This window comes from Egretta garzetta, unplaced genomic scaffold (assembly GCF_000687185.1).
Source record: "Egretta garzetta isolate BGI_Z169 unplaced genomic scaffold, ASM68718v1 scaffold401, whole genome shotgun sequence".
NCBI lineage: Eukaryota > Metazoa > Chordata > Aves > Pelecaniformes > Ardeidae > Egretta > Egretta garzetta.
The window spans coordinates 1,086,528-1,104,751 of record NW_009258651.1 but is presented as its reverse complement, the minus strand read 5'-3'; the positions used below and the strand labels follow the sequence as shown (position 1 = coordinate 1,104,751).

The window sequence follows — 18,224 nt, the reverse complement described above, 5'->3', positions numbered from 1 at the left end:
TCTAACCAGTGTTCTGAGCAGGTCAAAGTCCTTGGACTTTGGATGTCCTAGGTTGCAGTTCTGCTGACCCCCCTCCTTACTTCTCCCAACAATCGAAAACTCTATCATTTTGTGATTGCAGTGCCCAAGATGGCCTCCAACCATCACATCACCCACAAGTCCCCTGTTCATAAACAACAGGTCCAGTGGGGTACCTTCCCTTGTTGGCTTACTCACCAGGAAGTTCTCTTCCACACACTCCAGGAGCCTTCTAGACTGTTTCTTCCCTGCTGTGTTGTACTGCTTGGGTGGTCTGTAAGAGGATCCCACCATGATATTTGCCTTGTTGGCCTTCCCCCTGATTCTTACCCATAAACACTTGACCCTATCATCACAATCATTAAGCTCTAGTCTTTCAAAGCACTCCCCCACTGCCTCTCCTTCCTTCCTTGTCCCTTCTGAACAGTTTATAGCCATCCACTGCAGCACTCCAGTTGTGTGAGTAATCCCACCATGTTTCCATGATAGTAACTATATCAGTTTTCCTGCTGCACAATGACTTCCAGCTCCTCCTGTTTGTTGCCCATGCTGTGTGCATTGGTGTAGATGCACTTCAGTTGGGCTATTGATCTCACCACCTTTTTGGGGGAAGAAGCCCTAGTTTCTGTGTGATCATTCTTGGGTGCTTCTGTGGTTCCTAACACATCAATAACCCTTGTGTCTTTGCTGCTGCATCGATCTGCCAGGTACTGATCTGTGGGCTATTCCTGTTTCTTCCCTCATCATTCCCTGCAACTTGAAGGGTAGAGGAGAACATGACTTGTGCTCCTGATCCCTTAACCAGTGGTCCCAAGGCCCTGAAGTCTCTCCTGATTGCCCTCAGACTTCTTGTTGCAACTTCATCACTGTCTACCTGAAAAATCAGTAATGGATGGTGATCCGAGGGCCGTACCAGGGTAGGAAGCTTTCTCTTCGCATCTTTAACTCAGGGCCCAGGGAGGCAGCAGACTTCCCTAAGAAGTGGGTCTGGTCTGCACACTGGGCCTTCTGTTCCCTTCAGGAGCAAGTCTGCTATGACAATGACCCATCTTTTTTTCTTTATGGAAGCAGTTTTGACGCAGGGCATAGGCCAACTTAACCTCAGCAACACCCAGCAATGCCTATAATACACAGTACGGCTTCCCCCTTTTCACTTAAGACATTTTTAATTTTGTGTATGTGTGTGACTGATACTGGTAAAGATGGTTCAGTGCTGAAAATACAGGTTGGATAAATTTACCATTAATTGTTAATATTTGACAGTGCTAATGATCCAGTTCTAGAACTTACACTCTTTATTTTTTATTTTTTTTTTAGAATTTACCCACTTGTTGCATGTAGTTGATGGCCAGGTTAGGATTGCTTTTTCCTAAACTCTTATGCCTTAATCATGTTTTAAACTGAGACAAGACGACAATGGCCTGTTTATTAAGATAGAACGGGTCTTGATGCTAAAACATTGGAGAACAGCTTAAGTATGTTTTGTGGATATTAGGGTTTCTTTTAAGGATAGTGTTAAGGAAAAAGCACTCCTTTTTTAATATCTATTAAGCTCCACTTTTATATGGAAAAGGAAAAAATTGCTGCTTCCATTAAAGAGCCAGTAGAATATGAATGCTTTTGGTGCTAATATTCCAGTGGGAAACAATGTTTTTTGTTAGTGTGGGAAGAGGGTTTTTTTCCTTCCCCGTTTGGCTAACAGACTACTTCTTTTTGATACCAAATAACTTGGAGTTTTGTTCAGATTATTATATTTCTGCTTATGTACCTGCAGATGTTTAATTTGCAGTAAACATTCCTTCTGTTTTAATCTCATCAACTCTGCAGCTTCAGTGTGTATTAAAATAAGGTAGTTTTTTCTTTTGTTTATTTTCAGACATTAGCCGCTTCTAAATTTTGATGGTCTGAGCAGCATCTCTGGGTATAAGTTCAGACCATGCCAAGAATCTTAATTAAATTAATGAGATTGCATCACAGGGTTTTTTAAGAAAGATGCAATAAAACTTTTAAGGCATCCAAACCTAGAATTACTATTTTTGTATACCCAATGCACAAACCACAGATTTAAAGGTACATTGAAATAGTTTTTCTGAAACAGGAAATATGTTATATTAATTGTCAGGAGCTAAAAAAGAAGATAGGAAGGGTGAGCTTACTAGACTCCATATACTCCTCCAGGTGAAGGTTTATAGAAACTGCCTTATGAGAGCTAGTAGAACTCAAATATGTTGGCTTAAGTACTCAGGTTTTTGTAGTGTGGTATTAATACTGAAGGTAGACTTCATTCTTTTGATGTATGTAATTTTTCACTTTTAAGTGTCATGTTTTGACAGATTGAGTCAGAAGTAATTTGTAAAGCAGGATACGTGTTTCCATGTGTAAGTAAGTTGGCATGATGTTTCTGATCTACATACTGGTTGTATGCTTCAGACTTTTATAAATATTCTCTCATAATGGTGGTTAAATAGTTTATGAAAATACTGGAAAGTGTGACTGAATTGAACCAGAAGCTTCGTTCTTTATCAGTTATATGGAAGCTGGGCATTTGTTCTCCATTTTTAGAACCTGAAAAATCAGCAGCTTAAAACAACTTAAAAAATCTTTTTGGACTTGGTATTCCTGCTTGTTGTAGGGTTACCTTCTGAGGTGAGAGTACACTTTCACCTTCTGCCCTCTGCTCTGCAGAAGGTTAGGGATAAAATTAAGACCTTGCCCTTTTTTAAGCACAAAAAAGTACAGAAGCCAATAATGCTTTCTGTCTTTTTTTCTTTCACAGCTGCTTCAGTGCAGTTTTTTCTATTCAGAGAAAAGTCCTGTATCCAACATGTGTCAGTCCAGAATTACCATCATTGCAAATCTTTTAATATGAATGGCTTTGTGCACAGCCTAACTTTTAGATCTGTATTTTCATCTGGCTAGTAACGCTTTGTGCCAATATTCTACCATTGTGCCATCTAAATGGTACTGGATCATACATTGGTATGTTGAACTTTAAAATACTAACAATTTCAGGAAAAGCAGTAATCAGAACTATGCTGTGGAAAAAAACTAAGAGGACACTTAGAAAAGCAGGACTCTATGCCTTAAGAATAAAGGGGAGTAAACAATAAATTTATAGCAATTGGTGGTAAAGCAGGAAGTCCTGTAGCAGTGTATTAACACAAGAAAAAGGGAATGCTACATACATTTGAAAGAACAAAGAACTGACAAGAAAACTACTTTTCCAACAGTTGACAGCACTGAGCATAGAATGGGTCAGTTCTCGATCGCAGTAATATTCAGAAACAACCTAAAAGTTGATCTGAAAAGAAAACAGTGCACTTGTAGTCTGAAATAAAAGGTTATTTAAAAAAGAGTGTGCTCGTGGTGCTCCCTGAGTATCAGGATGGCAGTGGCCAAGCCTGCAGTGGAAAGAAGCAGCCGTCAGACTTTGTGATTTGAGTGAATCTTCAATGTAATCATATTCAACTGAAGTGTGAAATGTGTTAATTTTGCAGAAGAGATTGGAAAAGCAAGCCTGCAAAGTGTGCTTGGGAAAGGACTTCTTATGTCAATCAGGATGCTGTGGGAGAGAAAATCTGATAATCTTCTTTGTTACAAAACACATACCTGCTATTTTGGTGAAATGTACTGGTTGTTGTAGTTGGTTTTGAATATTAAAGTAAAAGGTGAAGTTGTATTAATATATGCTAATGCAAGTTTGAGGAGATTGATTTGCATAGCTAAAAAGATGCTTTCATTAGAATAGTGAAGAAATGCATAGAGAAATGTGTGGAGTAGTTGACCTAAAGCATAAAAGGCATATAATAGGTGGTAGAGTGGAATGTTCCTCGTGGCGTCTCTAATGTCATGTAGCTTGCATTCTATGAAAATAGGAAAGGCGAACAACTGCTTTCATCAAAAGGCAGAATTAATGTTCATTGAAGAAAGCAGAAATCAATCATGTGACTGGTCAGAAACTAGTATAGCGAAAGTAATTACTATTAGTCGGGCCTTACTTTTTAAGAGCATTTTGAGAGGATATAGCTGTTCCTTTCTCATAGTGTTAAAGATTAGTCATTTGTCAGTCGCTGTAAGCAGAGTCATGTGATAAATCTCTATGGAGGCTCAGATTACATTTATCTGAAGTTCTTATCGCTTCTTTCTGATGTGTGCTGTGCAGTGGTCTGCAATGATAGTGAAGAGTCTGAGCCCAATATATATTTTACTAGTTTTCTTGCTAGTGTGAATTTAGCAGTACACAGCATTGAGAGAAAATTGATGCCTTGCCCTAGATGTAAAACCAGAATGTGATTTAAGTGATTAAGAGGTTTTTTTCTCCTTTTCTTTGAGGACTTCAGATTTCTGTTTCCATAATCTGCTTCGGAGGCTTTGCCAGTCCTGTACCTTTCCGTGTTTCTGTGAGCTGTGGATCCAGTGCATTTTTTCGTACAGTAGAAAGAAGAAACTATGGGAGGGAACTAGTTAAATGTGTTGAGAAAATTCTTTAAAAATGAGTATTAGAACTGTAATCTGACAGTAAGAGCGATTTGTTGTGTTGCCATGTTGCTGATTGGCAGCTTTTATCTTCATTGCAATTTTAATCCTGTTAGATCTCATGCGACGTCAAGAAGAATTGAGGCGTTTGGAAGAACTTCGAAATCAAGAACTTCAAAAACGCAAGCAGATACAATTGAGGTATTTTGTCTTCTGTGTGGCATGCAGCTGCTGTATGTAGGCCTGCCTGAGTTTAGATACTCCAGCTTGTAGAGCTTGCTTTTATATCAAATAAAAATGCTTCTGCTGCTAAAAAGTTGCTTTTCAAAAGCATAACGTGTGTTGTTTCTGTTAATGTTCTTGAACAGAAAAGTGATAACTTATGCCAATATAAAAGAATGGTTTCAGGTATTTCTTGAATTTTTTCATTTATTTCAGCTCTGCTAGTTCTGTTGTAAATTTCTGAGCTTTCTAAATAGTGTAGAAATGTCTTAAAGTAAATGTTTTTGTTTCATATGATTTATTTTAACCTTGTGACTGAAGCATAGCTGTAATAGAGCTGTAATAGATACAAACATGCTTCTAAGATTTATGGGCAGGTGATCTGCATGTGGAATCGTAGCATTGCAAATGTATAGTCTGACATGAAAGATTTTTGGGCGTATTTTCACTTGATATTCTGGCATGTTACAAACAATTTTTCCTTTAAGATCTGATTCATACAAATATTTGCTTTCATGTCTTTACTAAAATTCAAGAAAACAGACATAGTATAATCATGTTGATTTGGTTTATACTTTTTATGTTAAATACCACAAGAAATGTAGATGAGAAAAAAAGACCAATACACAAACACCTCTCAGAGTTAAAAATGTGTCTTTTGGCAGTATTGAAATGTTTTAATCCATAGTAACTTTTTAAAAACTGGAGCATTTTAACCTGCGTACCAATATATAGTCGGAAGAACAGGTATAAAACGTACTGGTATTGTAATTGCCTGTCCCCCCCCCCCCCTCCAAAAAACCCCAAACAAACCAGAAAAACCCCAAACCTCAGTAATATTCAAACCCATCAGGTGGAGTAGATTAGTGCCTTACACTATTAAAAAAAAAATAAAAAATAAATAATGACCAGTTTTGTTTATGTGCTTCATCTTATCTCCTGAGACTGAGTACAAGCCTGAACAGGTCAAGAGTCTAAATTGACATAGTTTTTGAAAAATATTGTAGACATGAAGAAGAACATCGACGTCGTGAAGAAGAGATGCTACGTCAAAGGGAACAGGAGGAATTACGACGACAGCAGGAGGGAGGATTTAAGCCAAATTTCATGGACAACGTAAGTAAAATGCTATGACTAAAGTCCAAATTGTAAACGATCTTTTTATTGTAATATTTTTATATACTAGCTATTGAGCTGTCGCCTCCTTGTTTACTGTTTTTTTCCTTCAGTATTCCATTGTTCTCGAGTGGAGTGGTACAACTTCAGTAGTGTAGTTACTCTTTTGTATGATGGCATCACTGTTATTTTTCTTACAAGCTGGTGTTGTAACTTTTCAGTTAAGTGAAGGTGTTCAGATAATAATTTGCCTTTTTTATTCAGGAAATTAATTCTTCCAGTAGAATAATATTTTTTTTTTTTCTGAAGTGGGAGGTCATGGGAGTAAATGGTGTTCCCATAAGAAGGTGCCCTACTTTGACTGAAATTTTAAACCAGTTCAGGCTGTTAAGCTGGTTTGAATTGCTTGTTTTGGTTTATGCTTAACTTATTAAGAATTATATACTTCAGAAACAAAATGGGCAGTGTTAACTTCATATGGAGCCTAAAATCACTCTCCCCTTTGAGCCTACTGTAAAACTAGATGAGGAAAACCTCAGAATTTTTACTAAAGGAAACCAAAAGATTATAAAGGTAGGGAAAAAAAAAGGCCCTCTATAATTTCTACATTATTTATATTAGTAGTTTAGGTGTATTTCTGCCTCTGAAGACTCATCTTGCAGAACTAGCAAAATGGTATCAGAGGAGTCAGCTTCTAAATTTTCATGATCTATTTTGGTCAAGGGTATGACTTACTTTCTACCAACCAAAGCAGTTAAATGAACACAGCCTGTATTGGGAATGCTTTAGTTCCATGTGAGGAGGATATTGTTTACTGTTACAGCTATTCTTAGTGAGGAAGCAATGAATAAGTGATCCACACAATGCTCTTCTACATTATTATAACTTCAGGAGGGAATTTTGCTCCCCTTTACAGGTACAACTTGATATATAAATCAAAAATAAACTGCTGGTTTCCCAGCTGCTTTCTGATTATGTTTTTTGTGGGAGAAATACCTATTTTAAATTCTACCATAACATTTTCTGTAGGGTTGAGAAGAATATATTATGTATGTTCTGAGACATCTTAAGAAAATTTAGAAAATAGAAGATTTCCTGTTCTCAGCAGGACATTTTTTTCCCATCCTCTGCCCCTTGGTGTTTTTAGTAAAGATGGGGAGGAAGAAAAATTGTTCCTTTGATGTTACTAACAGCTATCAGTTAATTTTGTTGATTGTGTTTTGAGAAACTTGCAGCAGAAAACCATGTCATTTATTTACGTATGTGCTCACACTGCAAAAGAAAACTGCTTTCAGCGTGTCTTTTCTTTGGGGTGATGAAGATCAAGAATTCAAAATTCATAATGTCCTTTAGTGTGTTCCTGCATATTATTAAACATACTTCGTGAAATAGCACATAACAATTGTCTGATGTAATTTAGAAATAGCACTTATTGACTGTGACTTCTGTAGTGCCAAATACGAAATTTCATTTCACCTTAATAACTTCACATAATGTCTTTTGGGGTGGCCTGACCTTCTGACCCTACAAGCTGCCTGTCAAAACCCTCCTGTGGCTGATCTGTGAGATATATCCTACTGGCTGCAGAGTGCTGCAGGAAAGGGGAAGCTGGAGAGCCAACCCACAGGCTTGAGATGGCAGTAGTTCCCTCAGATTCCATTGCTATTAGGAGATCGTGGCCTATACCCTGCAGCTTGGGGTGCTGAGAAAACTAGCTGATGTTGGCCACAGCAATCTCTGCTGGTTTTCTTCTTGCACCTGTCTTGAGATAATGTTACTTAGCCTCTGTGCTTGAATTGCTTGCCACAGTCTGGCCATCCTCCTGCTTATCTGCACCTTTAAATTCTGAAGTCTGTGTAAATAGAAATTGTTCAAGTTGGTGTGCTGGACGTGGCAAAAATGTAGTGTAACAAGGGAAGAGGAATGGTTCAAATGGAAAGCACTTCAACCACTGTGCATAATTTTTGCAACTTTTATATGATGAATTTTTTTGAGGCGAAAAGTAAAAGTGGAAGAATGCTTTGGAAGAGTGTAGCTTTCCCACTGAGTTGAATTACTGGAATTGTGTGTTATCTGGAACTAATTGATACACTGCAAGAATATATATATGTAGCTGTTAAGTGACAACCCTACCAAAAGTGTTATAAGTTATATAAAGGAATATATAGTATATGTGGGGTTTTTTTAATATCATGAGAAATTGAAATTATACAATAATTTTAAAAAATGTTTTCTCAAGTCTTCAGACTATTCTTTAGTATTCTGGTCATGCATTGACATGTTTTACTTCTAATGTCCTTTGAACTTCAAAGAGGAAGAATGGAAACAAAATTGGAAGTGATGTATTTACTTTCTTTAGCAACTGTTTCTAATAAGGTCAGCTATGTAACTAAACATGGCCTATCATTTTATACAGATGTTCATTATAACGTCTTTAGATAGCTGTACTTAAGTTGTATAGTGTGAATGGGAATTTGAAAAAGCCTTTGCATTTTGCAGCAGAATTGTAAACCATTTCTGGAGATTGCAAAATGATACATCAAATATTTTTTTTCAATTTAGTAGACTTTATTATACAACTAATTTTTGTATTTATTCTTACTAATACTTGTTTACTGAGAGAGACTCCATCTGATATTTACTCCTAGTCTCAGATTACCATTGTACATACACTGAAAAAAGTTATTCTCTGTTTTGAGAGTTTAAAAGTTGCCTCTTGGTGAAAATTGCATTTTATGATACTGGTGGATAGTTTTTACCATATCGAGTCTTGATAAACTCTTTTGGCATAATCCTTATAACATACTTATAACATACATACTACTTCTGCCAACCATGTATTTAGAAGGAAAATGATAATTGTTTCTAATCCTTGTTTTTGTTTCTTAAAAGCTTTGAAAAGTAAGCTTCCTTCACTTATATTCTATCCCTTTTTACTGTTCAGTGTAAAAGGAGGACATAAATGGTAAGTGCAATCACAGCCAGAATTGGGATCTCTTGTATAAGGCTGCAGTATTAGGCTTTCCTGTTTAAAGTTTCTTTCTGTATCTTTTCCCTAACTTGTTAAACTTTAATTTTTCAGTATGACTGCTTTTTAAAAATGTCTTCTAATCAAGTTCAATGCAGTTACCAGTTCATCGGTTTATCAAGGATAAAAATATTTTCTGTGTGGGGATTTATCTTACTGAAATGTTCTTCCAATTAAAAATTGGATTGCATTAATTGTTAATCCAGTGGGCACCCTAGTGATACCTAAATTTATTAGTCTAGTTTTGTGATCTCTAGTAGGTAAGTTATTGATAAACACTTGTATTGGTTAGGGTTTTTCCTTGCTTTCTTAAAGTCAGTTAGTTGAAATCTGCTGTTACAGCTCAATATATACGCATATTAGTTTCATAATGGCTTAATCAGGAAACTTGTTTTCCTGTAATATTTTGCTAATTTTTATTTTGCATACATATTTCTTGCTAAAAGAGGAGCTCGCTGATGGTGATTGGAAGCAGTATTTTAATTTTCAGCAGCACAAATATTTTTTAAAAATATATTACTTCTGAGCACTAGTAATACATTAATTACTCAAACTGTGCAATGGTTACTATCCTATTGTGAATGGCTTACATAGATTTACACTGTTAAATCTCCATCAGAGTCTTTTTACCAAATAATTCCAGTTCCAGGAACTACTTTTAATTCATGTCACCAACTCAGAGCGAAAAGAGAGTGATTTGGATTTAGTGTATTAAAATGGTTTTCATGTGTCTACAAAAGAGACCAAAATATGTAGGAGTTGTAGTCTTATTTTTATGGCACACAGATTTAATTCTGTAGTGTCACTGCAAAATAGTGTCAGGTGTGTATTGTACTTAACGAAACAATAGCTGCGATACTGGCCTACAGCTTACCGTTCTTCTTACTGGTGGTTTAAAGAGGGAGTTGAGATTTTTGGGTGTCCCTGTCCTCTTCCCTCCAAGGAACTCCCCCCTTTTCAAGTGTAACTTGCATATGAAAGGAACTGTTTCTTGTGAGTTCATCAGTTTCAACTTCTGAATACTTACTGTTCTTTCATGGAAGACTGTATATTAAATACTTTTTTCCTCCTAGTTTTTTAAAGAATTATTTCTAGATGTTGTTTTGCTTTCCTTTTTTTTTTTTTTTTTTTTTTTTTTACACAGAAGCTCTGCTGCTCAAGTATGTTGTGTAAGTATCAGCATAAGGTGGCAGCTGCTAAAGCAGTGGAGATTGCCTCAACAGCAGAGATTGTAGTGGACTTGAATCAGAAGCTGTAAGACACATGAGAGCAAGGGAATAAAAAAGCACATCCCAAAACAACAATAAATTTCATAGCTTCATGAATGCCAGAAACTTGATTGAAAAAAAATATCTGGTTCTAAGAGTTTTGTCCTTCTTTGGAGTGGTTTATAGATGTAGGTTTAAGCCTAGTGAAGTATATCTTATCCCTCACTTCTACATTCACTTGCAAGTTAAGTAGTAGCCAGTTTTGAAACAAGACTGTCAGATTTCCTTGGACTTCTGTAATTCAAGAATAGCTTGCACTTCTTGGCTCTTAAGTGAATAGGACTGCTTTTTTTCCTGTCTTCTGATTCCATTATGCTCAAAAGCCCCAGTTATGTAAGAAGTTTGAATTTTCACTGAATGCAGGATTGTTTCCTACCTTATTCAAAACTAAACTAAGCTAAGGCAGATTTCCAGTAATAATAAATGAATACAATTTTCCAAGGATCTTTTAAAATTTGATCTGTTTTCTAATAATAATAAATTTTGGTTATTTTATCTTGACAGTGTAGTGTACTTAATGAAGCTGATGGTGGTGAAGTTTTATGAGGTTGTATGAATCTAGTCTCTGTTTCTTAAACTGCTATAAAGCTAAGCTGCTTTATAAAAGCTCTTTTGTAGAGTTTGGTTGGGAGAGATGAATTACCTCCTTATTGCAATCCAGCATACATACTCATGGAAGAAGTAAGTAGTTCATGTTTGACACCTTAAAAACCATTAAGAAAGGTGGATTGTTAAATGTAGAACTGAAAAAAAAAAAAAAAAAAACCACAAACAAAAACCCAAAACAAAAAAAAAAACCAAAACCAAAAACCACAAACCAACCCAACCTGACAAAACATTCCTTCTTTCTTGGCAGTGGTTTTGCTTCAGTGATCAAATTTCTTCCTGTGCATAAAGCTGCATAGGCTAGGTCTTTGAGCAAGCAGTTTATAAATATGCAGTCTGTGTTTTTGTGGGTGGTCTTAGTTTTGGTAGCAGCACTAAATTTTTTTTATTTTTGCAGGATTGCAGTGATATGTATCAGTAGACAGATGCTTAAAGCTTGCATTTCTTCTGTACCGTTGGGATTTAGGTGTTAAATTTTGTGCTTTAGGCAAGAATAATAATTCCTTAACAGGCCTTAAAAGATTCACATTGTAGTATTTTCAGAAACGATATAAATTATTTTCAGCCCTTAACGCTGCCAGATACCAAAACTATTTTAACTGTCACATCTGCTTTTAGTATGAAAAGATACTGCATAAAAATCCTTGCAGAACTTCAGCCATCTCTTTGTAGCATATTATGTGTTTGTATACATAAACAAAAGCTATTTGTTGAATAAGATACTTTTTGGTTGTATTTACTTCATGACCATTTTAGGATTGTTCATAATTGACTTTCTGGATCATGTTTTTATGTATATCAAGGATGCTACTAAGGTCATTTTTCAGTAATGAAACAAATAATCATTACAATGTTACATTTAATTTATAACTTTATATTTCACTGTGTGAATGATGAGTATTTAGGGTAATGTGATGAGTTTTTCTTGTGTTACGTTACAGACATTTAGGAGACCAAAATCTTTTACTCTGTTGCCATCATCTTCTAATGTTTGCACACGATATTTTAGAACGTAATATTTACTACATGTGAACTTGCAAATAGAACAAGTGACCATTCATAAGTAATTTTTGTCCCTTAATGTTCTGTCAGAAGTGCATACATCTCCAGTATCGATTTTGGTGTTGCAGTACTACTTGTAAGCATTCCCAGGTTTGTTCCCTTCTACAGCAATTGATAAGGAATTTTTTTGTCTGTGTTTTTTCAGTTGTTTTTGTTTATAACTTAATTTTCTTTCAGTAAGATTAATGGATCAAGAAACTAAAACAACACATTTCTATAAAGATACTTCATATGAAATGGCAAAATTACATCAGTCTTTGCCAGTCTCAGTGTTTCATGAAGCCTCAGATCTGGGAGATGGCATTTTTGTTCAATTATTAATGGAAAGACTTCTAATGCATCTGATGTGCTTGTTTATAGAATATTCCATTTGCATACTTAGCTTCTCCTATTTCATGGATTTTACAGATAAAAAAAAACTGATTAAAGACCAGATGTAGTAAGTATATATTCCGTATTTTTAATATAATTTCTGAAAATTGTTACCGCTTACAAGTTTAAAAAAATCTGCTTACCTAACAAGTTCCTCAAATACCAGATTCTTCAGTTTTCTGTCTTCTGACAAGTAAGAATGAGGCTCCTATAAAAAATTTAGAAGAATCCTTTGTTAATGTAATTGCTTGGTAAATGCCCTACATATTTTGAAGAAGCTAAAATTAATGTTTGCCTTAATAATTTTCATTTTTTCTTCCTTAGCTACTGGAGTTAAGTTTGACTTGGAGTTTGTACATGTATTTACCCAGACTAAGAAGAAATTAACTTTCAGTTTCAGTTGTCTACTTGTTACCTATTTTGGACTCATCCACCTGTCTAAATCCAGAGATCTTACTTGGTGGCATAATGGATCTGTTGCTTAGTGTGTGGAAAGCTTGTTTATAGATCTGGTTTCTCTCTCAAGAGAGCAGTGCCTTCTCAGTAGTTGTTTTTTTAGTGTGAGCAGTAGGCCTCTAACCTTTTGGTTAGCCTCTAATGTTTTGCTTTAGTAGCTCTCATGGAGTGGAAATAGTAGTAATGCAGTAAATTGAGACATAGAAATTAACTTGTCTTAGTGAGGTTGCCTATCTTTTGATACCAGGCTAAATGCTATTTTTTAGTTAAAATATTTAGGGTTTTTCTCATGAATATTTCACGAGCCTCCTTTCTTGTAACATAGGCATCAAGTAGGTTTATCTCATTACCAGAGCTAATGCTTGTTTTGGGTTATTACATTTTCCATGAGGAATATGGAATTTAAGCTTGATATTTCTGTCTTCCACCAAGTCTTTCCGTAGGTTCCACTTTAATTTTCCAGAGATTAGGTGTTATTGTTAGATGACTTAGCATTTTTAATATATAGTGGGTTTTGGAAAAAAAAGAGATGCATTTCTGTGGAGTTGTTTTGTAATTGTTCAGATGGGGAGTTTAATATCTTGGTTAATAGAAACTTAACATTTAAAGAGTCAAATATATTTCAGGTTTACCATTTAAAGACTATTATTTTTTTTTTCTTCCCTGAACATTGTCATAGAATGTTTTGGGTTGGAAGGGACCTTTAGAGGTCATCTAGTCCAAGCCCCCTGCAATGAGTAGGGACATCTTCAACTAGATCAGGTTGCTCAGAGCCCCGTCCAGCCTGACCTTGAATGTTTCCAGGAATGGGGCATCTACCGCCTCTCCGGGCAACCTGTTCCAGTGTTTCATCACCCTCATCATAAAAAAAAAAACCCTCTCATATAGTCTGAATCTACCCTCTTTTAGTTTAAACTATTACCCCTTGTTCTATTGCTACAGGTCCTATTAAAAAGTCTGTCCCCCTTGTGATTTCCTACAGTGGCTAATTGCTCACTAATTTAGGCTTAGCATTGCATAGGATGAAAGAGTATTTGTATTAGTTTTGTATGTGACCTGAAGCACATTGCTTTTACTAGTGTTGCTGAATGCAGTTTTGTTGATAGATTTGTGGCACCTTAGCTGGTGTCTCTTGTAAATGTGTTAATACAAAAGATCTGAAAAAGACAATATAATGTCCAAATTAGGTTCTTCAAGCTTTGTTTGTCTTCTGTATATAGTGCTGGTTTTTATAAACCTTTAAAAATTTGATTTACTTCTGGAGTCTTTGTTTTCATTCCCCCCTGCCCTTTCTGAGTTACTAAACATTTGTTTATCTGTAGGGGAACTTGTACGTTCTTTAGGTAAGAACCAACTATTCTCATTTGTTCCCTGTTCATCGTGATGCCCATTGTGTCCCTAACATGATTCTGACCTTTGGGTTTATAGTACATGAAATAGTAGCTTTTGTTAGATACCTTTTGATGAAAGCAGGCACTGCAGCTTAAGAGTTACTACTGTATGTGGACTTGGGGGGGGGGGGGATTTAACTAGAAAGCAATTTTTCCTAATCCATTTGGATTTGTTCAGATGAGTAGTTTTTTAAGCTTTTAAGTATTTATTAAAATACTAGAATTGCCTGGTACAATGTATATTGTTTTACTCAGAACTCTCTTCATGCAAATTATAAGTGTCTTTCTTCATTCAAATCTATCTCATCTTGCTCCTGTTTCAAGTAAATGGCCTCCAGGTTGTATAAAAGTGCTAGCTGGAAAACTGTGGAGAGCTGGAAAACTATGGAGCCTGGTTTCATTCCAGGAAGTTTCAATGATGTATGTTAATTCATATTTTGTATGTTTAAGTGCAGGCCAGAACATTGTTGGGGAAATCTTAAACATTGAACTGTTCTGATTGTTAAGCAACATTCATAACATGTATAAAAGACTGCCTGTGTTTGTTAGAATTTTCTCCTACAGGACCTCTTTGTAGTGATGAAAAACTTTGGCTTCAGCTTACTTTTGGCAAATACTTGCATATTCTAATCAGTTGATAACTCAGATCACTTATGGGATAGCAACTACAGTTGGACTTCTTTTTGGTTACAGTTTAGTCAGCGTATATAGTATCTGCTTGGTAAGGAAAAACTGTTAATACAAAAGTCTGGTAAAGAGTCATATTTAGTGTGTTGTGGCTGTAACTAGTGCTGCTTTTAAAGTGTTTTAAGTTGATTTCGCAATATTATGTTCAAGATTCCAATTAAGAAGTTAGATTTTTACATAAGCACTGGCTGGTGAATTTTTCTTCTAAGTAAATATTGATGACTTTCGCTTCATGTCATCCTTGATCTTGCAGTTGGGAAAAACAGTTGTTTTGAATCAGTCCAGTGTTCACTCTCTTTTAATATTTGCCTAGATTTGTTTCCTGTGCAAGGAAAACTTAACATTTGGGAAATCTAAAATGCAAGCATTGTTTTATAACACCCACTTTTTAGTTAAATATTTTAGTGTATTTCTGCATGATGGTACGGTTAGCCCAGACTTCGTTACAGATTAAACAGCCCTTCAACTCTACCCCCATCAGGGTGAATTGTGGAGTGCATCTTAAATTAAATGATTTGCAACTTGTTCTGTGAAAGTAAGGTATCCTCCATGCTCCCATGGATGTCTGTTTTGATTACTTAGCTATGTCATGCCATTTGTTTAGCTAAAATAAAACCAGAATAATTCTAATCTGCAGCATAAAATTCTCTATATGTCTCTGAGGATGTAGATAATATTGTGAATGTAATGTAATTATATTACATGTGCCAATTGTGAACTTTGTGATATAGTGCATATTGCTTTCAGAAAGTAGTTTTTCAGGTGAGTAAACAGTTAAATTCCTTAAATTCATTACAAATTTAACAAATACTTGCATTATGTTCAGCTGTTGAACTGTATTTAATTTGTTTTTAATTTCATTACTGTCATTCAAAAAATGAAGCTAATAGAAATAGAAGTCGTCTTATATAGTGGTTCCACGGATCTAAAGTGGCTCTTAACTCTGGCGAAACCAAATTAATTAACAGAATGTTGTAATGAGGAAGTTGCTATCAGGAGAGTTAATATACAGCTACCTTCCTTTTTTTTTTTTTGTTTTGTTGTTTTTTGTTTTTTTTTTAAGGATTTCCAGATCTGTTAAAGTGGTTACCTTCTTTAAGCACCTTTGTCTTCTAAAAAATTATTTCTGAATTTTACCTTAAAATATTTGAAAAGCAGAATTTTACCTTCCTTGTGAGTGTTAGTTGTTAAATGAAAGGGAAATTCTGACAGAATATATCTGTTTCTGTTTGCTTTCAAATGGTCAACAGCAATGGCGTTTGGAAAAAAAATGTCTTTGCAGTTATATCTTCGAGAGTGCTTCATCTGTATAACCATAGACAGTGAAGGAACATGGTAGGATTTTCCTTTACAGATGACATAAAGATGATTGAATAGAAGGATGGAATTTAAATATTTGGATTTTATTCCCTGCTACTGTTTATATTCAGTTTGCTTGGGGCCAGATTTTCCCTTCTGTATACATTAATATTTTAGCTGGTGAATAACATTTTCCACAGGTTGTGACAAAATGAGGAACCTTTCTAGTCAGTTTTATTCTGTAGATGTTGTATATGCAGTATTTTACTGCATTATAAAAATGGCAGTGGGAGAGATGGTAAAAAACCTTGGTAAATAATGATATATTAATGCAGTGTTCTAAATGCAGTATTAAAATTCAGAGAAGCAGCAGGTAACTATGAGACAAAATAATGAAGCAGAAAAGACAAATCTCAATATGGAGCAAAGTTCTGTAAGCGACAAAGTAGGTTCTATGGTAAATCTTGACTTAATTTAGACTTTTCTTTTTTGTTAAGAAGCTACAGGAGTTTTTTTTTTTTTTTTTTTTTTTTTTGGCCTGTAATATAGCATTCTCAAAGTGTGAGTTCTGTGTAAAACGAAGCTGCAGTAGCTTATGTGATAAAAGCTCTTTAAGAAGCACATAAGCTTTTTTTATGAAAATACATTTATTTGTGTTTTATTCAAGTTATTGAGACTTTTGGAAATTTTCTGTAAAAGCTTGCAATTCTCAGATTTAGTGTCTAAGGTCACTAGATAAAGGCATTCAGAAAAGTAGACAGCTTCTGTAGTAGCGATGGCCAGTTTTCAATATTGAAGATGGGCGAATATCTCTGCATCCAAATCAGTGACTGAATTCTCAGTTGTCTCCACGATAAAGTGTCTGTTCGTGAATGTCTTTCCAAAAAACAAAAAAGGTTTATACTACTACCTTTTCTGGCTCAGACAGTAAGTATCCTTTTGTTCATTTGTTCTGAGATGAAAATGAGTAGTGACTTCACATTTTTTCACATAACTTCAAATTTAATTTGTCTTTTCTAGTTTGTTTGCCTTATTCGTGTAGTTTGGAGCAGTGGTTATTTTCTGCTTCTCATGACATGGGAATGAGCAAATGTCTCTATTGTGTAACAGTTGCAAGTATTGTGGAATGTTATCCTAATCTAGTTTACTTTCTAGCTCAAAAGCAAATGTTGAAAAAAAAAAATCAATTTTTGACAGTATTTTAAGTTTGAGAGTGACTTTCTACTGCAGACAGGTTTCACTGTAAGGCATTAGCCATCTTCAGTTGACTTTTTCGTGAAGGAACTTCAACCAGCTCTTCTCTTGCCTTCCATATCAGTATTTTTCCACAAGATTTTTTCATTTTCCATTTGCTAATTTTTAAGTAGTAGCTGCAACTTATTTCTGGGCTGGAACAAGCCCAGTGTGCCATATGGAGGTTGATGAATAGCAGGAGTGTTTGAGAATTCTTTTGTGTTGTGAAAAATACATTTACTTTCCTCTTTCAATGGTGGTGTTTTGGTCCACATTTTAAAAAAGCAAAGTACATAAACTCTATCCCAGACAAAACCAGGACAAGTTTTACTTTTTGATTATTTAAGTATATACTTTTGTTCTATAGGATGTCAGGTTTGCTTTCTTAGAGGTGGAATTAAGTAGAACATTCTGGATTTTAAAAAAATCAAGTAAGGGAAAAGGACACCTGAAATGTAAGTAAAATCTTGTAGATAAGATAATGGTTCTCCTGCATTACGAGGGAAAGAAGAACTTGTGGTCTGCTGCCTCTTTTAAACAGCAGTCATATTTGGAAAGTGTGAAATACAGTTTTTCTTGGCCAATATGGAAGAACAGCAAGTATCTTAATATGCTCAGCTGTCCTTCGACATTTTGAGGAAAACTTACAAGTCATGATGAAACTAGTCTTAAGAAAAAAGATTACTGGCAGCAGTGTCTTTTGAGAATAATAGTAATGTAATGATTGTTCATTCTTGAATGTCTTCAGTACTTATAATCAGATTGCATTACTAAGACTTTGCAGCTGCTATGGATGACAGTCTTTTTGAGTGCTAATGTGTACAATGAGATTTACATTATAGTGTTTAGCAAAAATGTGTAGCAATTTCTGGGATCTTTCAGTCTCCTTGATGCTCACAAATTTGAGGGGCCTCCAGGTGGTCTGTTGGCTTACCTCTTTTAGATTAGCCTAGTGGTTGTCTCTTTAGTGTTTTCTTGCAGGGGATTATT

General features: G+C 35.2%; 1 protein-coding gene across 10 annotated transcripts in view; it reads left to right on the top strand.

The window, feature by feature from the left end:
- Positions 1-18,224, top strand: part of PSPC1 (paraspeckle component 1) — a 69,558-nt gene that overhangs the window by 10,330 nt on the left and 41,004 nt on the right. For 9 of the 10 annotated variants that reach the window (XR_004843248.1, XR_004843250.1, XR_004843247.1 and 6 more), the window contains exons 5-6: positions 4,611-4,695; positions 5,724-5,832. Coding sequence is in view for 6 of the 10 variants with exons in the window: in XM_035903765.1 (XP_035759658.1) it covers positions 4,611-4,695; positions 5,724-5,832 (194 nt within the window). In the remaining 4 variants the exon portion in view is untranslated. Of the gene's footprint in view, positions 1-4,610; positions 4,696-5,723; positions 5,833-12,492; positions 13,280-18,224 lie in introns of those variants that run through there. The other variant, XM_035903761.1, reaches the window with a different exon arrangement.